Here is a 27,637-nt window from a genome sequence, read left to right as displayed (position 1 = left end):
TCGGTATGGCGGCAAAACTACTCTCATTCATTTCTTCGCTTCTATCTGTCTAAATTTATTTGATATAATTAAAATACGATGCAAAATTTTAAAAATAATTAATTTAATATGGTATAAAATAAATCATAGGTAACGAAAGTATGTTATTTGGGAATTAAATGGATAGTTAAATTAAATATAGTCAATTTTATTTTTATTTGTTATGTAGTATTTTTTTTCTAGAGTTAATTTTATTAACTTTTTAAAGCTAAATTAAGTTATGTACTATTATTCTTCTTTGACTTGTTTGAATTGTAGATTTTACTGATCTTAAAGTGGTAGTAAAATCTTTGACTAAATTGGATTATAAATTTATTTTAGGTAAAAAAAAAAACATAAATCCAAATCATCAAATATATGCAAATAATACGAAGGAAAACTTACATAAATATATTATAATAAAAAAATATTTATCATTTATAGTAATAATATATGTTATTTGATCACTTTTAATTTATTTATAATACAAGTTTAATACATGTTACAAAGAATAATTTATTATTCACATATAATACAATTTTTAATGATGAATAATACATTTTTCGCACATTTTAATACACTTAAAATACAATGTGATAATTTTTTATCAAACAAACATGATATATTTCAAAAATAATTATAATTCATATATATTCACTTTTAATACATGTTACAGATTTAACAAAGCATTGCTATAAATGGTCATTAAAAAAAGTATCGCTAAAATCAGTAATTATTTTTTAAAATGTATTGATTTATGTAATTTTTCCTAATACAAATATGATTCATATTTTTAGCTAATTAAAATAAATTAATATAATTTAATAAATTGGATGAATACTTGAATATTTTTTTATCCATTTTATGGCATTTGTTGATCTAAGTTCAAATAAATAGAGACAAATACATCAAATAATCCGTTCACTTATGTTGAAATTTTGATTTAATAAAATAATCAAAACTATAGCAAATTATTTATAACACCACCTTGATGATAAAAAAATAAAATGCAAATTAATATCCTAATTATTCCTAACCAACTTTTTGGAGTTTAAAGTTGTTTCACATTATTACAAGCCATAAGTCAAAGATGATTAAAGCTAATTATAGGCTCAATAAGATACTAATTATTTTAACTTTTTGATCAATCACGAGTTAGGAAACAAAGAGACATCATTTTGAATATAAGATATAACTTATACACCAAATTTGCACATTCTCTATACTTTAATTTGTTGTTTAATAATTAGTACTAATCACTTTATCTTAAACATAACAAGAAAAGCAAAGTTAGGTGTCCAGATTTGGAAGTAGATTAAAATGTCAAAATATATGTGATTAAGATATAGAGATATGAATTTAAATGCATATTTAAATATTAAAGATTGCACTAAAAATTAAAATTTGAATATTGTATAATTAAGATTTATTTATTTACAACATCTGAATATATAAATTTATGAAGACATAATAGTGAAAAAGTTTAAATAAAATATTAAATTGACATGATATTATATCAAAAAATATTGTAGAATTTTTATGTGACAGTTTGTGGTGGTGATGACTAATTAACCAAAAACAAACGCACTCCTACAGTGAGGTACAGGTGCACCCGTTAACTTCAGAAAAATCATGTGTATATATATAAATCTATCTTGAGAAACTAACAAAATTAGGATATAATGAACAGTGCATCCATAAGGAGCATATATAAGAGTGCGGTTGTGCTATTGGTAAAAGTTTGAGAAACCACCCACAAGACCTAGGTTCGAGTCCAACTTAAATGCTATTTCACTATTTTTATTTTAAGTTTATTTTAGTGCTCATACTAGAGCTAAGATAATATTGGTGCACCCGAAAAATCTTCGAATCATACGATCGCGTCTATGACTAAGGTTGGTGATTGTGTGTTGATTTGGAATGGTGTTGACTAATGATAATGGTTTGAATAATCTCTTATGGTGTATTGGTTGATAGTAGTGATCAACCATAGTTGTTGTCGTTTTGGTGACGATTTCAAATGATTGATAATGGTCACGAGTAATAACGATCGATTTTGGTGATCGACGGTAATAATGATTGTGATTGGGCCGAGGGTGGTAATTGTGAATGGTATGTGGCAATGAACTACTATTATGGGTGGTGTGAAAATAGTTAAATAACGATAAATTGTCGTCTTTGTAGAAATTCTTAATTAACTATTTAATAATATTAAAGCTTTATTATAGATTTTAATCACTCAAACTTATTCAGACTAATTATATAATTATAAAAATAAAAATAAATATATTTAATAATTAAAATTTAAATCTTCAAAAATAAACCAACTCAATAATTAAAGTTAAGATCTTCATTTATCACATATAATTAAAATTAAAATGTTCATTTAATACGTATAATTAAAATTAAGATCTTCATTTAACACGCAATGTGAAGGGAATAAGATAATTAATTGAGCAAAAAGAAAAATAGAGTGGATCACATGGGCACAGATTAATGTTCTGCAATTATTAAGGTGTATATATTTTCATACATTTGGAGCACCCTATAAATAATATTGAAATGCAACTATATAATATTTTTTCGTCCTAAAATTATATTTTATATATGGATTAAATATAGAAAATGTTATATATAATAGCAAAATTATTTATTCAAATTAAATATAATAAACATAGTTTGATTAATTATACTACATAGCAAACTATTGCTATTCCGCCTCTCTTTTGAAGAATCTTGCCACTCTCGTTCTCTCTCGCTTTTATACAAACGCAAATATATAAAATGTATTTCTGTTTGTATAAAGCGAGAAAAAATTGTATATATACATATACTTCCATTCCCCTCTCTCCCCTCTTCCAGATCTTGCTCGTCACTCTCTCCCTCACCTCTCTCGTTTATACAAATGGAAATATATAGATGTGTTTCTATTTGTATAAAACGAGAGAAGATTATATATATAAATGTAAATACATATATTTTCATCCTGTATACACTTGTAATTATACAATACAAATATTTCCCTGCTCAATTCTCTTATGCCTTTCACTCTTTCTCGCTTTATACAAACACAAATTATACAATTGATCTGTTGTATATGTATACTGAAACAGAAATATATTGCTATATACAACTGCTTTTGTATATGTATAACAAAATACATATATTTGTGTTTGTTATGCAACAAAATTATACAAATTATAATTATAATATATAAATATAATTTTTATATTTACTATATGTGAAAATTGCTCGTATAAATACATTATAATATTGAACTTTTAAAATATCCTTAACGTGACCCTATTTAATTTTGTCTCTAAATGAGTCCACTTGGACTTTGGTTTTTTCCAATCAATAATATTGGAGTTTTTGTTCAAGTAGCAACTTTATTTCCTCTCGTGATACCTTGTAGCTTGTTTTGTACTTTTTTTTTCCATTCTGATCACTTTTTAAACTAAATTAATCCTTCAAGATTTGAATCATTATGTGTACATACATACATTATATTATTATATTTGATTGTTTGTCGATTCAGTTTGATTTGATTTGATTAGTAGAATTATTCATAATATATAAAAGTAAAAGAAAAAATTCATTCAAAAGGAAATGAATTATTCATTTGCCATTTTGAATCGTATAATTCTTATATCAAAACTCTAACTATGTTTAACTTTCTGGTTATATTGTTAGTTAATCGTTTATTAAAATAAACAACATAACCTTAATAAGTTATCGATATTACCGAACAAATAAAAGATGCATCATATATATATATATATATATATAATATTCTGTTTTTTTTTTGTTTTCATTTTTCTAATTCGAAACCAAATCAAAAAAATAAACAAAGTAAATTATAAATTTAAAATCAAATCGAGAATCCAAAAAATCAATTCAAATTAAAATTCAATTTGATTTTTCAATTTAATTCAAATAGTACATACCCCGTGCCTATAACCCCTAATACATTGCATAAGTATTTAATTTGGAATGAAATCGAATCTGATATTTTATATATATACTTTTTTGTTGGACTATTAAACTAATAATGTGTCTTTGTCCAATTGTGTATGTCTTTTTTCAGTTTAATCATTATTAATATTCTTCTATCTAGTCTTAGCACATATTTCATAATTTAAATATTCTACACTTGTCTTTCCCTAATTCATGAATAAAACCATATATATACATGGTGCTTCTACACTTTCTAATTATTATTTTTTTCAATTTTTCTTATATTGTATAGTATAGTCTTTCCCTAATTCATGAATAAAACCATATATATACATGGTGCATCTACACTTTCTAATTATTATTTTTCTCAATTTTTCTTATATTATATAATATACACTATATATTCTTCATGGGCCATTCCCACTTTTTGCTGGTCTAATGTACATGTTATGTATTTCTTCCCTTTTTGTTGGCTTAATTTGACGCCAAAAAGAACTCAATAGTTCCACTATATGTCATTCTTATCCATAAAAATATAAAGTTGCTTTTAGACATGACCCCAAAGTATTTAGTATACGTCACTTATTTTATTTACCAAAGTTATGTTTATAAGAGGTTTTTATTTTTACATATCGGTAATCTGAAAAATTCAAGTTTAAAATTGCACGTTCGAGTCATCAAGAGAGCAAAAAGAATATGATCATTGTAGAAATCTATTCACTTTGTAAGTGACTAAGAAATTTCATTTTCTCGAAGCTTATTACAAGGTTCAGTCAGTGGCGGAGGCACCTTATAAGTTGGGGGTTCATCTGAACCCCCTTCGGCGAAAAATTATATTATTTACACAAGGTTAAAATAATTTTTTAGGTATCTATAGGTAGAGGTAGAACCTCCTCCGACTGCTTCGTGTGTCTATCTTTTCAGATTTTAAATCCCCTTATTAAAAATTCTGACTCCTCCACCGGGTTCAATCATTACTTAGTATATACTAACCTAAACCTCAACAAAGTAATTATTAAAGGCAAGAAAAGATAAACTATTAATGGTGTCAAACCACAAAAAATGACACTAAAGTAAAATAATGATTAGTAATATGTTGTGGTTGAGGGAAAATTAAATAAAAGTAAGGTTGGAAAAAGTAGAATTTTGAAAATGATATGATAATGATGATGAACCAAAGTAATAAGGAAAATCCTTATCTTCATCTCTTGTTATCTTCAAAATTGATTGTGTGCACCTTTGGGTTTCAATATGTGGTTTTTGTTCAATGCTAATTTTTGTGTATATCTTGAGAAAGGAAATAGGGAAAAAAAAAGATTGTACTTGGTATAGGGAGCAACGAGCATTTATATTATAAATATATTTGTATTCTTGTAGTAGCTTTCTCGGACTTGCAATCAAGTAGGTAATTATAAATAGTTCAAGCAGATAATTTGTAAGCAACTTTTGGAAAACCTTATAGCAACTGGCTTGCAATCAAGCAGACAACTTACAAGTAGCTGAAGCAACTTTTAAAAAGTCGTGCTATAGAAGTTTACAATCAAGTAGACAACTTGTAAGAAATTTTCTCGAGTTTGTAATTAAGTATGCAGTTTGTAAGTAAATCAAACGGACATTGTAAGTAGGTCATGTAACTTCTAAAAGGCATTGCAACAATTTCTCAAGTAGCTCAAATATACAACTTATAAGGAGCTTTAGAAAAGCCTTGTACTTGCTTGGTGAAAATTTTCACAATAACTTTGTTTTTTTTCTACAAATAAAAAGTCAATTCACTTTATTTACATATCAATTCTACGACGAATAATATATCAATCTCCTTATTTATCTCTGAAAATATATTTGCTTTGTAATTTTTAATTAATTTTATACACATGGGATGTTGTATATAAGTATTATATTCAATTTCTATAGTGGAGTTTGTTTTCCGAAAAGAAAAAAGAAAGAAGAAAAATATTCCTAATCCTAATTAACAGGTCTCATGGCCAATGACAATGAGACGTGCAAGAACTAATTATAATTCAAAAGATTTGTTTAATACTAAGTTATATATACGTTCTTTAACTAACGCGTATTGTGATATAATAGTAAAATTATTTCATCATTAATCAGAAATTTTAGATTCAAGTCTCGAGTATAAAGAATATCATGCTGAAAATATCTCTTTCACATAAACTCTACTATACATAATTTAAATTTCGTCAAAATCTAAACAAATATCAAATATCGAGTAAGAAAAAAAAAATCACAACAAAATCCCACAAGGATTGTGTGGTAAGAAAAGAATAGCAGTAAACGTCCTACATTATTAATAAATAATTGAGGTAATATATGGTATTATAATAACTGATTTAATTAAAGAAAAAGGATTATTGTGGTAGTCAATTTTGAGAATGAATTCTTCCAAATATATATGATATTGTTTTTGACGGACTTTTCACCAACTTAATTAGTTGTTTCATGATTTTTTCTCAATGTTTTGTGTACGTTATTTTTTCAATCGTTAATTCATTATAAATATATTATAATTAAAAAATCGTATAGTATCTTAGTTATTTACATTCTAATTTATAAATATATAGTACTCTACTACGTTCCAATACTTAATCGAGTCGAAAGCTGTGTAACTATCAATCGATTACGAAAATCGCTAAACTTTTGATTCAACTTTATCGATTTAACTTTCACACTTTACCTAATTAAATGGTCATTTTATCTAATTAGTTAGGCAAAATTAGATGACAATGGAAATTGAAAGCTAAGTAAGTAAAGTTACATAATTTTTTAAAGACAAAACAAATTAAAGTCGAAGCCTAATATTGTTGAAAGGGCTAATTTTGGAATATTAAAAAGAGAATTACTATTTGTAGAGAAAAAACAAATTAAGAAACAAACACTAGTCATGCCCGATTACCCGCTCACCTTCATTGACCAGCTTTTTGCTCTTTTTTTTTTATAAATTAAATAAATAATATATATATAAAAAAATTATACGTCTGATAAAATTTATGTATATCAACAATTTATTTCATAAGTAAATTTTAAATTATTTATATAGGATGTGATTATTACTTTCTTCAATCATATTTATTATTACTTTAACAATAGTATACTGTAACGATCATTTTCAATTTTTTTTTATTGAAAATTCTATAAAAAGTATTGTATTTATTTTTAGAATAATTTTGTGATAGTGTATTATACATTTGTTATGAACTTTTGTTTATTCGATAAAATTGTATAAATAATTTAACAATTTTGAAAGTTTCACAATTAACGAGGACAAGATCGGTGTGATCTAGATCTCTGTGGTGGACAAATGAGAAAAACGAGATTGAGATTGTTTGGACATGTGAAGAGGATGTACATACACCCTAGTGGAGAGGTAGGTTATATATAGTAGATACGAAAAGAAGTAGAGATAGATCGAAATCCGAATAAGCGTGAGAGAGATGATTAGATAGGACATGATACAACTTTAAGTTATTAAAGACATAACGTATAAGATAAAAGGACATCAATTAAGATAGAAGTTAGTAGACAATGATATTTTATTTTTAAATTATGATTTCATTTCACGTGACTAACCAGAACCTTTAATTTTTAAGATTCTTATCATCAAGTATATGTATCCTATATGATGAAAAGAGTTGATTTTGGTACATATTTTGTAGAAGGGCCAGTCCCAAAAGCAAAGTAGGTGTGATAATTATATTAGTGGAAATGGTAGATCCTTTTTTTTTTAAATAACGTCACCTATATATTTATTATAATATAAGGTCCAAAAGCAAAGGAACTATAAACATCCATATATAGGGCGCACTATAAGTCATGGCTTGTCATACATCTTTTTAAATTGCATGTTATCATATCTATATCTATATAGATAACGCGGAACTAGTAAGGATTCAAGAGTTTCAACAAAAGTTACTTTAACGTATATCAATAATATCGATATATAGTAGATATTAACCTGTTTTTGACTTTTTTGTGTATTTATTTTTTCTACTAGCTAGATGCTACATAAAGGTAGATAGCAAAAAGGAAGTTATTTTAACGTATTGAAAATGATATTTAATTAGGTCCACTACTCAACTAAATGATTTATTATATTTAGACGCAAGAAAATAAAAAAGATACATGGTCTTTTACCAACAAGTGGAATTTCAATTTGTGTAACATGTGGCAAAGAAGAATGCATGGAAAAAGTACGTTATATGTTTAGGATAATGCCCAAGTACCCGTTCAATCTATGTCCGAAATCTCAGAGACACACTTATACTATATTAAGGTCCTATTATCTCCCTAAACTTATTTTATTAATAACTTTTTACGCCTTTTCAACCTACGTGGCATTATTTTGTGGGTCCAACGATGATTGACTTTTTTTTTCAAACTAGTGTCACGTAGGCTAAAAAGGATAGAAAATTACTTATAAAATAAGTTCAGGAGGTAATAGGATCTTCGTATAATATAAGTGTGTCTCTGAAATTTCAGACATAGATTGAGGGGATAATTATACATTTTCCCTTATATATTTCTTTAATTGATTTGTAGTCTTAACACTTCTAAACTTGAACCAATCTAATTATATATTTATATTAAAATAATTAAATTGGTATTTTCATCTTATCATATGATGCCTATAATTAAAAAGTCATGACATAAAATAAGAGTTATCTCAAATCCCACTATGATATATTTTTCCCTAGTAATCATTCCTACTTATTCAAATCTTTCTAGATAATATCTCCAAATTATAATGATATAGGTTTGATTCGATAATCAAATTATTTATTTATAAAGTTCCATATCTAGTATGAAATCATAATCATGGTTTAAAGTGTTAATTGGCCTATTAAAAAAAATTAGTATGTACCTAGATATATACTAATTTGTTTGGTATTAGAAGTTTAAGATCATATATAGGTGAGTTCTCCAGAAAGACAATTATATATGTATATAAAAAAAAGTTAGAGGTGACATAATAATAATAATATAAAGAGCTTGGTTTCAAGTTGATCTACAATTCAAGATAAGATAGTTTATGATCAATGATCATATATCGTAAGAGAGTCGGGATTTTTACTAAGACGATTCAAGATATGAAAACTCAAAAATGAAGTTAAAGAGGGTTTACATAAAAAATAATTTTAATCATGAATAAATAATACAATTTTTTGTCGAAAGATGAACCGCTCGATCATATCCGGCTCCGTCATGCTTTGTGGATCATATGTATGTCCATACTTTCTTGAGGATTTTTGAGAGTGAGTTCTAATCTAGTGAGCCCACCCTAAAAAAGGTGTTGGCTTTTGGAGCTAGATGCCAAGTTCCTATGCACCATTCTTATTGCCATATTGGACCAATTGCCAACTTTTGGCTGTTTTTAGTTGGAGGTTATCACAAAACAAAGTCATATACTATATGCCATTTGATTTTCTCTTTTCAAATTCATTTGAGACTAAAAGAGACGCAAAGGTTTACAAAGAGAAGTTGTAGCTCAAAAAAAGAAGATCCACAGGAATTCTTCACCTATCCTGTCAGGGTCCCAGTAGATCGCTCAAGTATAGATTGTTTAGCAATACATCACGATCCCAAGAATATATCATCTATTTATACACGGCAAATTGATGTTTGACTTAAAAAGGTGTGGCTATGGTGCTAAAACCTTTCAAGAAACAAAGAAAGCTAAGTTCACTTTATCAACACAAAAAGTACATGATCTTTTCAAGTTAACAAACAATTGTTTGTTTAGAAACATCAAAAAGATGCATGTGCCTAAGATGCTCAACATGCACCTAGGTTTCAAGTGATGTAGAATATGCCAAATTAAAATGTCATCAAATCTAACACATGGACTCAAAACCTTTTCTCATAAAACTCATCAACTCTTAGTTGTTTTTGCAACTCCTTGAGAGTCTCAAAATTGTTTTGTTTCAATAAGCCACTTGATTTGGAAGTTAGAGGTTTTGGGAGAAAGTCAATTTGATGTTTTGTGTGTAGTAAAGTTAACTTTTTCTCAGTCTAACACATTACAATAAAAATAACTTTTAGCGATAATAAATACACATTAATAAAGAGTGTTAACGTCTTTACTGGCATTAGTTAAGTACCCTTAAATCCAATGACGCTAAAGGCTATAACATACAAAGAATGCTAATTGCCGCTTAAATATATATTTAGCGGCAATTGCTAATTAATTGCCGCTAAAGCTCATTTTTGATGTAGCGAGACTAGCTAGTGGCCCTCAACCCTTCTTTGACCACCACAATAATCATGTAAATGAATCAAAAACTAAACGAAAAGTCTTATAGATTGCAATTTTTGCATATTAATATGATAAAAAAATATATCATAAAAAGAAACTATAACAATTAAAAGTGGACAAAAGTGATATGTAATAAGGTTTGGCTTAACATTGGGAGGTTAATGTGGAGCTCTAACTGAGGTAAATATTTAACTTGATGTAATGCTCATTCTTTTGAGTTTCATTTGGATAATTTGAGCATATATGAACATATCTGGTCAATTATAAAGAGTATATGTAACCATAAACATAATGAAACACAGATTTGTGACGATTTCACAAAGTTCATGGAAATCCAAACTCTACAACGAATTTAAAAGAGGACTACATGCATGTGTAAACACCTCAACGAACTCATGTGGACACTCCTCAGCCCGAGGACAATCTCTCAAATACACGTGTTGATGTTGTTGACCCACTTTTCTTTTCCTCGTTGATTCCTCTCAATGAAATTTTCTATGTTGCACTAACAAATTTGGACCTTCATCGAAAGTTTGATTCAAGAACTGAACAAGGGCTCTGGATCTACATTTCTTCTAATCCTGAACAGTTTCCAAAAACAAAAGCAACATGTAAGTTGGATGAAAAGTAGTAACTTATACATCTTCTGCTACAAATCATTCATCAAACACTGTAAACATGCTTTCTCTTGACCCTTTTTCCTTGGCAACGTAACATATTTTTATTGGCAACGTACCAGTTTAAGAGGTTAAAAGGACAAAATGAAAGTAAATAGGCTACCAACAGATACTAAAAACAAATAAATGTGCCATGAAATGGACTTGAAGAGGAGATGTAGCTATTACGAAGGGAAGCCTGGTGCAGTTATCTCCCGCTATGCAAATCTGGGGACAGATCGAACCAAATTGGATCTTATTGTACGCAATCTTACCTTGCAAACATTGCGTAGTTCTCTAATTAAGAACTACATAATATAATGTGTTAATACCTATACTGAGCTGTACTATTGAGAACAACTCGAAGTTTGTACCAATCTACAAGTGACCCTGAACACACTGCATGAACCTTAGCAGCTTTCGTATTAGACATTAGAGGTCTTTCCTGATAATTACAGTCAGCACAACTCTGCTGCTTTGCCTCTCAGTAAACTATGGCATTTAGAATTAAAAAACAGCAAATTAAACAGCAAAAGCCTGGCTACTCACCAATTGTCTTCTGCCCATTTGCAGCCATTAGTATCCACCACATGTAAACTGTATGCATGTCGTGACTTTGAAGACTGGTTCTCAAAACTGCAACCATACATTATGAAGATTGAATGGATAAAAAACATTCTAAACGAGCCAAATACAAATGGTAGCATAACTGATCTGTATGGTCCTAGAGAAGTTCTGAAAGTGACTGACCTCTGGTGAATAAGATCTCCGTGAATGACTACCAAAGATCCAGCTTTTACTTCAAGTGAAACGAAATCTTCCTGGTTATAGCATGGAGATGGCTTATCAAAATGAACCCCACTTTCATCTCTAAGGAATCTCCTCACAAGGCCATCTGAAGAAATAGAACATTTTGTATATTACGTGAAGGAGTTCAATGATTTAAAGGTGGCAAGACGAAGAAGAGTTGGGAGAAACAATACTTTTGTGGGACCCTGGTATAGCCCATAGACAGCCATTTACAATTGTTGCATCCTCTAAAGCTAGCCACAAGCCAGTGCATGTTGTTGGTTCAGTGTACAGAAAAGAGTTATCTTGGTGCGGCACCACTTCACCCCCAATACCGGGTTGCTGAAAAACAGAGTTTTACATGTCACCCGTAGAGGGATGGATAATAGTAATTACAACTCCATTATGGTTTTTGTTTCTTTTCTGTTATTGTTCAGTTGCAAAGAGTGTGGTGACTCTACATATGCATGCGGGATAACACGACCAAGCATATATTATTTCAAAAACTAATATGCTATTGAGTATATGATTCATCCAACTAATATAAAAATTAGATAGGAATGATGGGTTACTCAAGTATGGATTTTGGGATCCAATGCAAACAACAATCATCGAAGCTCTACTATTTCCTACGATTATTGTAGTTTTCTTCACTGTTTTACTTAGCTCGTTTACGAACATATTGAACTGCTAATACACAAACCTAACGAGTTACCGACACACGTGTCCATGACCTCATAACAAATTGTACCATACCATTTTCTCAGTAAACATATACATGTATGGAAGACCAAACAGCCCCGGAAGCTTCTCTTTAAGACAATTTCATTGACCTTGTCAAATAAAAGAATGGAGATTTTTCTCGTACAGTAAGTCCAGAAATAATATCACTTTTTAACTTGGATACATTCTAGCCTTACTAAGACATCAACCTTCTAGAATGACACACACCTATCTGACTGGTGATCTTGAACAACCAAGGATTGGACATGATTTAGCTGAGGACCGTACAAAGATATAGGGCAGAGAAACCCATTACTAGATAAAAAAATAGCAGAATTTACCTTAAATATGTACATTGATTGAATGACTACTGGCCTCTGGTAACCCAAGGACCGCAACATGCTTGAGACTTTGCCTGAGCTAGAGAACTTATTAAATACAGCATCTTTTTCATGAAGAGCTGCAATAGCACAAGTACGAGAAATCTAAGAACAACCTTGTTGAGATAAAGATTAAAAAGGTTGCTCGAAAAATGAAACAACTCTGTTGACAACAAGTAATCAACAGAACCATACCGTGCCCAACTTTATTTATTGAGAGTTGCTTTGGCTGCTTCAGGTTTCTATCTTCATCAAATGCTTTCTCTGCCAAGACCATAAATATCAATAAAGCATCCTAAGCAAATACCTAAAACATAATTAGCCTATGAAAGGAATCAGAAGTTATAGATATAGAAGCAAATTACTAATACGATTCAACCACAGCAGGATCAGAAAATTAAAATCCAAATATCATCTAAATAACAACAAAAGAAATTCTCCATGGCGACAAAACACAGTTTTCAATCCTTTGAAAGCCAATACTAAACTGATAACTGCCTCCTTAGCTTTAATAGAAAATCAAGAACCAATAGAAATGACTGATATGCAAACTCAAAGCCACTAGTACATCCATTCACCAGTTCTTTTGCAATTAAAAATATAACTTGTTAGTAAATACTACGGTTTGCAACAAATTTTAAACTGATTAAAAAAAAATTGCAATCGCAAAGAAATATAATTTTATTGATAAAACAATATGGATATTTATCCTTGATTCTTCCCTCCTAGGACTCCTTCATGATGATGAGGGCGTTAGTAGCGTATTTCTCCAAGTATGATTCTTGATTCTTGTGAATTACATGAATATGTTATTCTTTACATAGGCATAAATCAGTAAAAAGACAATAGACAGTACAAGAAAAACAAATAAGAAATCAAACACAAGCATACCTTCCCAGAAGAATGAAATCTTCTCAGCACTTTCAAAGAAGTGATCATTAGTCGTTTGTTGCTGAAACCCATATGCCACAAAACACACACAAAATCAAAAAAGACAAAAAAGGGTTCTCTCAAAACCAAATAAACTAAGCTAATGAACTGAAAAATCTAACTACAGAGCATAAAAATTGAATCTTTACTTGATTCTTGGTAGAAAAAACAGAAGTATCTGAAGAACAATCAAACTCATCAAGCAACTCTTCCATTCTCTTCCTCATAGACTGGATCTCTTCTTGGCTTGCAAATGATTCTAACACCAAATACCCATTAGAATCAAAGAACTGAAGCTGCTCTGAACTGAGGTTTCCTTCAATAACCACCATGTTTTGACCTTCTGAGCTTTGGTTGGTGCTGTAAAAGGGTTGTAAATTCTCTAATAATAATTTATAGAACCAATATGCAAATTATCTTAAAGTTTGGTACTAAAATGTAAACTCAAAACATAGTTTATATTTAGGTGCATGTTCATCTTCTTGCCCAAAAATCTCATGATCTTATCCTCCTACGTAATGGTGATGACAAAAATTAACGGTGGGAATACTATATATACACAAATCTAGTGTTAATGTATACATTAAAATTCATTACATTATTAATATTATGATAGATTGCGTAAAAATAATGTTAAATAAAGTGTATATCATTTTATTGAATATATAAGAATAATGCTAAATATATATAGTATATTATGCTATTACTAATGCTAGCATTAGTCATGGAGAGTTATGTGTTATTTAATTTGGCGTATAAAAAATAACATGTATTGCATATCTTTTAATGATCATTATTCATAAAAAAAAATATGTTCCACGTATGGTGGAAAAGATGTAAAAAAAGTTTTTAGAGATAATTATGTCTTTAATCGTGAAAATGCATGCATTAAAAATCCTTGTATCAATATTCAATATTGTGACTTAGTGATAAATGAGAATCCTTACCTTGTTCATGTTGTTGATGGGAGGTATCAGATAATAGATGTCACACGTAATAAGTTGAGCAGTGTGTAAAAGTTGACCCAATACCATGATCATATAATAAACTCGCATTATGGATATCATGATTTTTCATATATTAACAATATACACTTTAATGCACAATAGAATAGTTATACATAGATTGAATAATTATACTAAACAAGATACTACTAATATACAAAACTACTACAAATATTATATTTTGGGAAAACTACATAAATAAGCCATAGAACACTTACATGTTCATACCTCAATGCAAAGTAATTCAAAAAATACCGTTTTGTCAATAATATTTTTTTTACAACCCATACCCCCATCATTAAGGCTATTAATTCAGTATATATATATATACACACACTCGTGTAGTATCAATTAAGTAAAATTATCAGTTTTGATGATATCGATACAATATATACATTGATGTAGTATTAATTAAGAGAAATTAGTTAGAAATACTAATGAAGTCATTCAGTGGAGTATGACATATGGGGTATATGTATGTAATTATTTTTATTCGCTTAATTTCCCCTTATTTTATTCTAATACAAACTATCAAATGATCACTTACATAAAAAAGGGTAGATATACTTCTCAACTTTATAATTTGGAACTAATATGTCTATCTTTATGAAAGTAATTTATATATATCATTAACGAATGATATATCAACTCTAGATAACAAAATCGAAAGATATATAACACTTTTTTCCCCTTTATATATCAAATGAAAAAACTAATGCATACATTATTTCTCGGAGTCCACTTATCCAACATGCCCACCAGCCCATACTCAGAGCACGTGCATCCATCTTCAGGTCACGTGCGCACCTTCTTCTCATAACGTTTTTTCTCTTTTGTTAAACCATTTTTAACACTTTGCCCTCTTCGCTTCTTCTTCAACTCTCTCTATACCTTCCTTCCCTCCCTCCACCCTCTCTCTGCTCGGAGCATCAAATCTCGAAATCCATTGAAGAGAGAGGAACAAAGGGTCGGAGGAAAAACACAAAAAAAAATCATCTTTTGAAAATTCAATAAAAATTGGGTTTTTATTGTTCTAAATCTCGAAAAACCCTTTTTAGATCAATCAATTCTGTGAAATTTGAGATTTTTTTTGTTGTTTTTGGTGTGCAATATGATATGAAGTAGTTAGAGATAGTAACAGAGAGCTATGCATGCGTATAATAGACTACCGAGTAGTGGACACAGTAGCCCATCAACTCCGTCATCGCCACGTTCACGGTCGCCTCGTTTACGTAGCAGTAGTAATAGTGGTGGTGGAGGTGGAGGTGGAGGTGGTGGTGGTGGTGGTGGAAGGGTTAAACCCAGTGCCCGTTTTACTTCGGGTCAACAACTACCGAGAACCCTAGCAAATCGTATAAGTGGGGCTATTCTATCTGTTCTGGTTCGTCGTCAGGGGATTTTCCTGTTTGCTCCTTTGCTTTATATTGCTGGGATATTGTTTTACATGGGGACAGTACCGTTTGATGTTGTTCCTATTATCAGGCACCGTCCTGCTCCTGGGTCTGTTTACCGGAGCCCTCAACTCTATGATAAGCTTCGACCTGAAATGGACTCTGATAATTCCACTGCTGATGCGGTTAGTTTATTTACTTTGCCTTCTATGGTTTGGGTGAAACTGAAAAACAAAGTCTTTTCTTTTGTTTTACTGTTTTTGGGGATCACTGAGTTAATTGCATTGCAAATTTTATTCAATTAGTATTGTTCCAGTTTGAGATGTTTCTCTTAGTCCAGATCTGTAATCCTGAGTGTATTTGGTTCTGCTCTGTTCTATATCAATGCCATTGATCATGATTGTTTTATTGTTGCCCTATGGATTTGTTTTTCTTTTTCCTTATGTCCTCATCTTTTTTACATCATTGCTTTACATCTAGTGCTTGCTGAGCAGTATATCTAAGTATTCTGTAGAAAGTGTATACGATAGCTGCTAGTTGGGGTGCTATGTAATTGGATGGGATCTTTTAATTGTTAACTTGTTATCTTACTGAAAGAGGTTGAAGTATCATTTTCTTTGTTCGAAGATTCGAAAGATTGATGTATGAGGTGCATATAGCAAAAAATAGGATATTCAGTGATACAAATGGAAAACAAGGACTCTGACATGTCATGAAAAAATTGTGTTGTTGCATGTGAAGGTGAAGTCCTGTCACTTGGATGGAGGTGTTAACCTGGTTTCAAATGTCACGAGCTCTTGGGGATAGGAGAAGAGTAGAAATGCTGCTAGGGGTTGAGACTCTAGTGAATGTGCACAATGATTTATTTGTACTCAGTTAGTGTTCCCAATTCCAATTTCCACCTACAGTGGTTGAGTGGAAGTCCTCTTAACACTAACAGTGTGTCTGTGTTACGTGTCTAGAAATGTTAAGATAATATATATGACTGTTGAGTTCTCCTTAACAACTTTTAATTGTTCAAGACCCTTTCTCCGCTTCCAGTGTGACATCAAAACATTACTGAGAATTGTGAGAATCAAGTAAGTAGTCCTTTGACCTTGAATAGTCTGAAGGGCATAAGTTTGTTTGTGATCATTTGAGGCAATCAGAAATCCCACTGAAGTCTGCACAAACGCAAGTGATTAGTGTTGTTGCTGTCGAGTCCTTATGTTATGGGAAACATCGAGTTTCCTGTTCAATTGTGAAATATTTGATGATAAATTTAGGTTCTTATTAAAGATTTTTTAGGCCAAATATGTTGTATGTGTTGGAATATTGTCTGATCAAGAACTTGCACGTTGGAGTATTGGCGAGTCCCTATGTCTTGAGAAACATTGAGTTTTCTGGTTAATCATGAAATATTTGATGATAAATTTAGGTTCTTATAAAGGATTTTTTAGACCAAATATGTTGTATGTGTCAGAGTGTTAGCTGATCAAGAACTTGCACGTCCAGAAGATAAAAGTAGCGGAAATGAGATTGTTGAGATGAATGTGTGGCCATAATAGGAAAGATAGAATTAGAAGCACGGATATTTGGGATTAGGTGGGGTGTCCTCCTTGGAGTATAAGATGAGGGAAATAAGACTGAAATAGTTCATGCATATAAAAGATGCACAAATGCCCAGTAAGGAGGTGTCAGAGGTTTGCTACGGTGGGTCTGTGGAGAGGTTGAGGTGAACCGAAGAAGTAATAGGGAGAGGTGATTATCGAGAACATGCTCCTAGATAGGAATATATGAAGGTCAAGGATTATGGTAGAAAGTTAGTAGGTGGTCGTGGTCTGTCTAGTTTTCCTAATTAGTATAACCTTTATTTTTCTCCTATTTTCTTATTTTTTGATTTTATTAGTACCGATTGTTTCCTTTGCTTCAGTTATTATATTATTTGTTGTTACTACTGTTCTTTTTTCTATTATTTTCAACGTGACATCTTCTCTACTGTATTTCTTTTTATACCTAGTTTGATATGCTTTACTTGGGTGAGGGTCTATTGGAAACAATCTCTCTACCTTCACAAGGTAGGGATAAGACTGCGTACACACCACCCTCTCAGACCCCACTTGTGGGATTTCATTGGGTATATTGTTGTTGTTAAATTTAGGTTCTTGTTGCCCCCTTGAACTTTTCCGATTTCTTTGTGTCAATAAATGTGTTACTTTGTAACTTGATCCTGTGTTATGATTTCTGATATTTTAGTTCAAATTCTCCTAAAGATGGTGATCTTCTAAAATCTTACTAAGTTTAGGTGCAAATTTCCTGTAGATCTCAACAATTTGGAAAAACTCTTATAGAGGTGGTGAATGGAGACCATGCATTAACAAATCCTCAGGAGGTACAAAATTTGGAGAATCAAACTTATCTTTTATCCTTGTTAGTATGCTATATACTGCCTCTCTTTCTCTCTCTTAGTTATTAGTCATAGTGAGTGCAACTCTTTGGTTGCGTTCAGGTTATATTGGAGGTTTCCCAATGCATAACTTATAGTAATCTGAATTTCAAGATAACTAATGCAGTTATATGCTTGAAAGCTTATGTTCATTATAAGTTTTTAGGTTTATAGTACAAAATATTCTTCTCTAATTAGTTTAGAAACTAAGAAAACTCTGTATTCAGTTGAGTTTTTTTATTGAAATGAATTATCTTTTGTCATATAGTCTAAATTTTTCTTGTTTCCAATGGACTTATATCTTATGTAAGCACCCTCTTGTTTCATGACCAGTCCAGCAAGCTTTTTCCTCTTGATATTCTCTTTTCATATGGTACCACAACTCTATGGTTTAGATAAAGACCTAAGCAACTTCTCTTTATTAGTTGGCAGCATTAATTTTTTTGAGGCAATATTAGTTGACAGCACTACAACATTTGTCTGGTCAAAGCTTTTACTTTCTCTTCTCATAATTTTTTGAGCTCGTCTCTTTCTGGTGAACATTCTAGTGGCATCACCCCTTTTTAAAATATGGTGAATGATTTATTAATGTCGGGGGAATCCTCGTATCAACAAGTACACCAAAATATGAGACTACAAAAGTCACCCACTTATCTATACAAGTAAGAACCTCATGGGTGGACCAAAAAGGAACTAGAGGTCTCGCTTTCGTGTGGATACATACGAAATTAAATATGAATATTGGCATAACACAACTCTTGAAGAGTATGATGCGCTCGACTTGCTTCTCTTGATCTCTATCCACTGCCAATAGAGGCGGGTCAATATCAATATCCATATATTAATATGGATGCAGTCTATCAAAAACAATCTCTCCACCCAAAAGGGAGGGGTAAGGTGCACCCGAACCCAAATTTTGACTTGTGAGATTATACAAGGCAGGTTAATATGGATACACACCTGCAGAGTGCGGTAAGGACTCATAGTATGCATTTAGTTTCTGTTGGGCTTGTCATTAATAGACAATCTCTAGCAAATTCCCCAATTTAAGGAGAAAATGTCAAATAGCGTAGTCATCCTTTAGAACTTGCATAGCTTATCAAAAGCCAAACCCCTTACGTTAATCACATGTTTCAAACCCTAATGTACGTCCAAGATAGGATTTATATTAACCCATGAGGAGTTTCAATTTAAAATCATGAAATTGGTATGAGATTCTTGTATATACTTTCATTTCCTTAAACCCTTAAAGCGAGAGGCGAGTGCCTTTCACATCACTGGATTAGATCTTACCTTAATCATGAGAAACTGTTGGAATTAGGGCTAGGTTTCTTCAATTCTCCTCAATGATTGTTGTCAAGTGCTATAGCTTGTTTTTTCAGTGCTCTAATATGAGGAAAAGCTCAACTTTTGTACCCAGAGTGTAAATGTAAAACATAGTGAAAGGACCTCAAAGCCATTATATGTTTTCTTCTTTTCAAAGCTCATTGTGACCATGCTGACTGGTTCTCAGTTTCAACATTCTTGAATCTGAAGCTGCATAGACACTACAACTACGATGGGTACCAATCCGTTCCCTCAAGATTTGGGAAGTGACAAACAATTTGTGTATAATTTATTAAGATTTAAAATCCTATTTGCTAGATTAGCGATTTTGAGGTTCTTGGTCTACCGACAACAACATACCCAATGAAATCCCACTAGTGAGGTTTGGGGAGGGTAGAATGTACGCAAACCTTACCACTACCCGTGGAGGTAGAGACTGCTTCCGAAAGACCCTTGGCTCAAATGTAGCTATTCCAGATATAAAGAAGAAATATAACACGTCACAAGAAAACAATGCAAAGTCTGTCCAATGGAGCAACATCAACAAAAAGATAGCATAGCAATCGAAACACAATAAACAACATACGAGATAGATTATTGAAAACAATAATAAATACTGATGGAGTGATGGATATTGATACAGTAATACACTATTGCTCTACAGTGTTTTGAAATAATATGCAACAATATTCTGTTTCTTTCTCTTTTTTTTCTTTTTAATTTAGACGAGGTTTGGTGATCAATGAACTAAGATTGTCGCACATATCTTCAGAAATTCCTGAATCAAATGGTTACCTGTATATTGAGGCAAATGGTGGTCTGAATCAGCAAAGGACATCGGTATGTCCTTCAGTTCCAAAGATAATTGTTATTGAAATGCTGAAGTTTTGTTTGGATGACGATGGTAGTTTAAGATCACTAATGTTGCTTTTGTGCGTCCAGATATGCAATGCTGTTGCTGTGGCAGGTTTTCTTAATGCGACCCTGGTCATCCCACACTTCCATTTTCATAGCATTTGGAGGGATCCAAGGTTGGCTGCTGTTTCATCTTCTATGTTTGTTTAGTAGTTCAGTACCTTCCTTAGTTGGGGATTTATGTACTGTATACTCAGAAATTTGGTAGAAGCATAAATAGTTTTTAGTTGTTACTATCATTACCTAGACTAGTTTTTTCTAATGAAAAGCTCTTGAGATGCTTTACCTGCTCTTATGGCATTAAATTGGCTTCTCTTTAGTAGAAATGTGTAGTACCTCTTTTTTTTTTGGTTAAAGTAATCAAATCATATTAGAAAACCATCAAGAAGATGCAAATGTTACAAGAGAGCAAAAGAAGCTGCTTCAAACAAAACATGAAGCAAACTTACCTGTAAAACAGCCACAAAAAAATTTCCCTGAATATTCTACTACGGTAAAGACAGAGAGCTAACAAAATCCAAAAAGTTATCCGCACTGTTTACAGGGAAGAGAAGTGTCAGCTGAATAAACATTCCAAACATCTAGCCTTGAGGGTGCTAATAGGAATCGAGATTCCATCAAATCATAATTGAATATATCACAAATGACCACAATAAGATGTTAGTAGCCCTAGAATTTGAACAGATTCGGTGGTTTTGATGAATCTGTACCTTAGGTTCATGAGCATTTCCTTTTGAGATATTGATGAAGCAAAACTAAAATCTGAATTACTTCATGCAACCTGGTAACATTCTTGTCAATCTGGTGGTGGATTGCCGTGAAATTATTTATGGTATAGTGGGTGTTCGTTTTAGTCATGGCTGTTCTCTTGATCAATCTTGTTTAATATTCATCTCTACACCTTCCTTTCATTTTAAATCATAAAAATGCTCGGCATTTGTTCTCTGCAGCAAGTTCGGAGAGATTTATGATGAAGATTTTTTTGTTAAAACCCTAGCCTATGATGTGCGAGTAGTGAACAAGATTCCTGATTATATTATGCAAAGGTTCGATTACAATATGAGCAATGTTTACAACTTCAAGATCAAAGCTTGGTCCTCCATCAGTTACTACAGGGATACAGTTCATCCAAAGCTGCTTGAAGAAAAGTGAGTTTTTTGACATTACTGTTTTTTTTTTTGGTCACCACTATTCGCTCTTGGCAGAACTGCCTTTAGTTAGTATATTAGTGTCATATATATATAAAACTAGAAGTGCTTACTTTCTAAAACAAGTACTTATGTTGAAGAGTTAAGATGGTTTGATCAAGTTTTGGGAAAAAAATTAGTGCTTTTGTGAGTATCCGAAGTGATTGCTATGGAGTTGAAGCTGAAAAATATTAGTTTCTAACCTAAGCTAAAGAAATTCTAATTTTTTCTTGGGTTAAAACACCATTTCAAAATTATTTTCTCCAAACTTGCTAAACAGCGCAGTCAAAACATTAAACTCATGTATTGTTGACAGCACATCTATGATTGAAATATAATAAACCCTCCCCTCTATTTTGTGATTCTCTTACATTTAATTATATAAAATTGAAGAACTAAATAAAATTTCTCACAATAAATTCATATATCATTGGAAAGTACTAGTTGTAAAAGGAATATTTGCATGCTCCTTTCGTTGTTTGACAGTGAAAAGCATTTTTTTCCAGAAAGAGTGGCAAAACACAAACTGCTTCTTTAATAGTAAAAATTCTTCTCAAATTATCTCACCAAACACAAGCTGTTACTATTCAAAAATACTTTCTCTGAGACCTGATCGGGCAAAAAGTAACGTTTGAAGATGAGCAGACTTCGGATTTTTTGAGCTCTCATGTAAATGGTTTTAGTAGTACGTAAGTATTGTTTTGGTTCTTTGTTTATATATACAGTTACCAATTTCAGAAAACAAAAGGCGAACATTGAAAGCTTGGCTAACAAACTACAGAATTGTGAATGCCTAGACTTCCAATAGCTAAGTCTGTTATTGTGTTTCATTCTCCAAAAAAAGAGTCTATTACCATGTTTGGTCAATTGGATATATTCCTTGTCAGTTCTTTGATGCTTAATTGGTAGGTTCGTTTCTTCATATTTGAAGCATTTTGTTTTGTTGTTTATAGCCACAGTTTTGCTAAGTATGTCTAATCACTCACCAGGCTCATCAGAATATCCCCATTTGCGAACCGTTTATCATTTGATGCTCCTCCAGCAGTTCAGCGGCTTAGGTGCCTGGCAAATTATGAAGCCCTTAGATTTTCAAATCCCATTTTGAGTTTGGGGGAAACATTGGTGTCAAGAATGAAAGAGCGGAGTGTCAACAATAGTGGGAAGTACATTTCTGTGCATCTCCGCTTTGAGGAGGTTAGTTTCATGTGTGTAAACTGATTTTGTATGTGCTCCCATAGTTTAGTTTTCCAAGGGTATCTAGCCTTGATCATTTTTTTTTGCAGGATATGGTGGCTTTCTCTTGTTGCATTTATGATGGTGGTGAAGAAGAAAAAAGGGACATGGATGCTGCAAGAGAGAGGGGATGGAAGGGAAAATTTACAAAACCTGGTCGTGTGATTCGTCCTGGAGCTATCAGGATTAATGGCAAGTGTCCCTTGACTCCTTTAGAGGTAATATATTGTCATTTTCATTCCATTTCAAGAGACTTGACTTAATGCTGATGGAACACATCATATTTCGGATAAGTTGTATACCTGTACTTTCTTGGCTTGATCAGAGCATTCTGATCCTTCGTGAGATTTCCTTCCTAAAGAACAAGTTTTGTTTAGAAAGCATATGGTTTAGAATAGAACACATGGTTTAAAATACTTTCTGGAGATGGTGCCTTCTTTGTACCCAACCTTAATTTCAATTCCTTGAATATCGTACCTTTGTCTGAGATTTAGTGTATACTTATGCTAGGCACGATGATCCTTGTGAGATGATGAGAGTGTATAATTGGATAATTTCATTAGTTTTACTTAATTAGTACTGAATTTCTTGACTTACCCTAGTTCACCAAGAAGGGACTAAGTGACTCATGAGAATTAAGTAGCATAATTGCTGGTGTTTTTGAAAATTTCTTCTCCTTGTTGAATCATGTTTGAAAAGATTGCCGTGGCAATGTGAGTGGAGTATCCTTCTTCTTCGTCTTCTCTAGTCAATATCCACTGTCATAGTTCAGTTGCAAGGATTGTGACTAGTGTTTACTAATCCAAGAACCATATGTTATATTCATGAGATCTATTGCAGTTCTACGTCCTGCTTATGTATGCTTTACCTTTGAAGCTTTGCTACTGTATATCAACAATTATTTATTGTTTCTTTTCCTTGATGCTGTATCATTTTCGTGTCTATCGTTGGGTGCCTCTACAAAGACATGGCCGTGTGGGAATTTGGTGATTGAGAGAGTAAAAACGGCTAGCAGTATGGAAAAAAAGATACTTCTGGAAAGAAGGAAAAATTGGTCTGCATATTGGAAAAAAGATACGTGTGGGAATATGGCATTCTGCAACTGCATATTGTCTCTTGAGTCCTTCTCAACTCCTTTCAACTCCAAATCTTTTGTACACTCTGTACATGCTAAGATATCAATTTTCAATACTACATGATTTATCATAGTTCGGGTCTAACCACATGAAATTTAGTATTCCAAGTCCAACCCGATGAGTGTTACATGGAAGCATGTTTAGTTTCTGTGAGTATTAGTGGCGTGGGGAAAACAAGTTGAGGAAAGTCTATTCTAACATATGCAGAATGTCTTGCCAAAGTGAGATGACTGTTCAACAAATTTGTAGGTCCTCATCGGGATTTGAGATATTGGAGGAATCTACATGAATAGGGAGGGGGGAGAATTTCATAATTTGGTTGAGTTTTAGTGTGGGCAAGATATATTGAACGATAATTCGGATGCATGTAAATGGTGAGAGAGTAGAGATGGTTTATTCGCTCTTTAATCTTATTACAAGAGTTCACCAAGGAGAGGAATGTGTAATTTTCCTCTTTGCTCTATACGGGTTTCCACGGCATTGAGGCAGGTGTTTTTCTTGGCGTTGTTGAAAGCAAGGGGAATGATCTAGTCTTCTTTTTTGGAGGAAAAGAGAGATGTTTAAATCAAGGGGGATTTTTTTGACAGTGGAAAGCCTTAGAAATAGGAGGGGGTCATCTATGTTAGTTGGTGTTTCATATACAAATGTTCAGGCTAAATTATAGATCATCTTCTATTGTATTGTAAAGTGGCAAATCAATTGTGGAGGGTGGTTCTCAACTGATTTTGAGCTATGGGTGATTTGAACTAGTGAAGGAGATGCTGCATAGCTGAGGCCTGATGGTATATAGAAGGGCAGAGAGAAGTCCAGAGGCACGGAAGGTTGCCCCTTTAGCAATTAAGTGGGTTGTTTGGAAAGTGAAAAATATGAGAGCTCATGAACGGGTTGAACAAAATTTTATAAATTTGCAAAATAGTCTTTTGTTTCTAGTTTCCTTTTGGTGTACCCATGAGATCCCTATTTGTATAGAGGATTGGCCAATGCGATCCCTATTTGTCTAGAAGATTGGCCAATGAGATCCCTATTTGTTTAGAAGATTGGGTTTCTTTCATTAATAACCAGAGTTCGATGTAGGTTCTCGTTTCTAAATATTTGGCTTGTATAGGTTACCCCCTTATTGTTGATAAAATTATTTACCCTAAAAAAATTTCCTTGCTAATTCTCTGTACACTTTTTATCAGGTTGGTTTGATGTTAAGAGGCATGGGATTTGACAAGTTTACATCCATCTATTTAGCATCTGGAAAAATATACGACTCTGAGCGACATATGAAACCACTATTAGAAATGTTTCCTCTTTTACAAACTAAAGAAATGCTGGCATCACCAGAAGAATTAGGCCCATTTCAGGTTTAAATTGTTCGATTTTCCTTCCAGGCATTTTAGTTCCCCCCTCTCACCCCTCCTCTTTGGCTACTGTCTGACTCAAGTTATTGCTTATAGAATTACTCTTCCAGGATGGCTGCCATAGACTATACTGTTTGCCTTCATAGTGAAGTATTCGTGACAACTCAGGGAGGCAACTTCCCCCACTTTCTGTTGGGGCATAGAAGATACTTATATGGGGGGCACTCCAGGACCATCAGGCCAGACAAGAGGAAGTTAGCTTTGTTATATGATAATCCCAATATCGGGTAAGCTTTTGGTTAACTTTTTGCCTTCTTTTTTTTTCTGTTTACGTGAGACCTTTCTAGTGTGCCTCTATACAAACTGAAAGAAAAGCCCCCCCATAAAAAAAATAAAAATAGGACAAAGAAACTAAAAGAAGCAGTTATGGGGATCGAAAACCCCTTTGGTAAGTCTAAGCAGTCTTGTATGTTGGCTTTGCATTACTTTTGACCGGTGTATGTTCTCCATGTGCTCATCTTCCAGGTGGAAGAGCTTCAAGCGGCAAATGCATAGTATACGAGCACATAGTGATTCAAAAGGAATTGAGATTAAAAGACCAAATGACTCAATATATACATTCCCTTGCCCAGATTGCATGTGTCGGAGTAACAGGACTGAGGATTCTAAATCCTCCTCAGTAACGTGACCTATGTGCTTGTCAATAGGTGGTGTTCTTATTCTCGTAGTATGCATGAACTTTCGCTGCTATCCTGTGTGCATGTTAGCAGGTGCTGTTCTTGCTCTTGTAGTACATATGAACTTCAGCTGCTAACTGTGTGATTCTTTCATTTTTTTTTCCTTCCACTATGGAGAGGGGCTTACTGGATCTTGGAGCTGCTTCTGGGATTTGTGTGACTGATCAATTTGATTATTTTCCCGGGCACAAGTTTGAGGGTACACTTGCATACTTGATGGTGCGAGGAAGAAATGGGGAAGTCATTTCCATCGTTGATGTAACCCCCCCGATCATTGATCTCCATAGCAGATTCATATTCTTACAGCTGCTGTATCTAACAAGCCGTGAGTTGACACGAGACATATTTGCACATTAGTTTCATGAGAGAGGATTTTGCACATAAGTGAAGTAGGAGTCCTAGATTATAGGAACAGGATGAGAAGAGTGTAGGGTTATCAGAAATGAGGGTTCCAAAGTTTTACTTTGGATATCCTTTCTTGCCAATTTTAGATGATCTCTCCATTGTTGATATTTATTTGTCTTAGTTTCACTAGATTTATCATCTCGTTTCAGAGCTCACTGCAAATGTGTGGAATTTTTCTTGATTAATTGTGGGCGTAATACATAAATATGCCATTAATTTGACTTCAGTTCACATTTGTCCCCTCCAACTTTGGGTATGCATAAAATTGAAGGAAATAAATGTGAAATAAAATTGAAGGAAATAAATGTGAAATAAGGTTAAGTTAAAAGGATACATTTATGTATTATGCCATTAATTGTGTCTGACAAAAGCATTTACCATAGTATGTGCCAAATGATACTCATAAATGGCTTGTGTTTGATTTGGAAACAAAGCTGATCATACAAATTTCTAAAAAATTATGGACTAATATTAATGAAAAATTAAGCTAATTCTGTATTTTTATGTCACGCATATTTCGAAAAATTTGAGTGTACGCAAAAAAATCAAAATGATCCCCAAATTTCTGTTTTGAGATGAACTTCAAAAAAGTATCTTCCTATTTCGTAAAGTTTGAGCCAACAATGACTTTGGCATTTATATAAATGAAAAAAATGTATATAGATACACATTTTTTTTTTTATAATAATCTCTAATATTTCTTACATTCTAGAAAAGGTCACAAAAATCTTTTCGCGAATACATTCCTATCTAACTCTTGGATACATTTCCCTATCCTCTGTTCAGATGTATTCTTCCCATTAAGTAAAGT

The 27,637-nt window shown here is 32.3% G+C and overlaps 2 protein-coding genes across 4 annotated transcripts; one reads left to right on the top strand and one right to left on the bottom strand.

Moving 5' to 3' along the window:
- Positions 1-10,366: 10,366 nt before the first annotated feature.
- LOC107018501 (phytanoyl-CoA dioxygenase) lies at positions 10,367-14,165 on the bottom strand. Its single transcript, XM_015218997.2, has 8 exons — positions 13,871-14,165; positions 13,683-13,743; positions 12,987-13,055; positions 12,753-12,871; positions 11,883-12,030; positions 11,650-11,794; positions 11,449-11,535; positions 10,367-10,824 (listed from the first exon to the last, which is right to left on the bottom strand). Exons 1-8 carry the CDS (start codon positions 14,051-14,053, stop codon positions 10,782-10,784), a joined length of 855 nt encoding a protein of 284 aa, XP_015074483.1. The 5' UTR covers positions 14,054-14,165; the 3' UTR covers positions 10,367-10,781.
- Positions 14,166-15,563: 1,398 nt separating this feature from the next.
- On the top strand, positions 15,564-27,052 carry LOC107020866 (protein ESMERALDA 1). 3 transcript variants are annotated; one of them, XM_015221387.2, is made up of 11 exons: positions 15,873-16,301; positions 18,418-18,487; positions 20,640-20,707; positions 20,810-20,898; positions 21,733-21,930; positions 22,959-23,163; positions 23,253-23,420; positions 25,520-25,687; positions 25,781-25,971; positions 26,210-26,391; positions 26,539-27,052. In XM_015221387.2, exons 1-10 carry the CDS (start codon positions 15,873-15,875, stop codon positions 26,370-26,372), a joined length of 1,749 nt encoding a protein of 582 aa, XP_015076873.1. In that variant the 3' UTR covers positions 26,373-26,391; positions 26,539-27,052. The 3 variants fall into 3 exon arrangements, with proteins under 3 accessions (XP_015076875.1, XP_015076872.1, XP_015076873.1); XM_015221386.2 differs by having other exon boundaries at positions 15,566-16,301; positions 26,210-27,052; XM_015221389.2 differs by lacking the exons at positions 26,210-26,391; positions 26,539-27,052 and having other exon boundaries at positions 15,564-16,301; positions 25,795-25,964.
- Positions 27,053-27,637: the final 585 nt, after the last annotated feature.

The sequence above is a fragment of the Solanum pennellii genome, chromosome 5 (genome assembly GCF_001406875.1).
Source record: "Solanum pennellii chromosome 5, SPENNV200".
Lineage (NCBI taxonomy): Eukaryota > Viridiplantae > Streptophyta > Magnoliopsida > Solanales > Solanaceae > Solanum > Solanum pennellii.
Note: the sequence above shows the minus strand (reverse complement) of the source record. Positions and strands in the feature narration are given on the sequence as shown.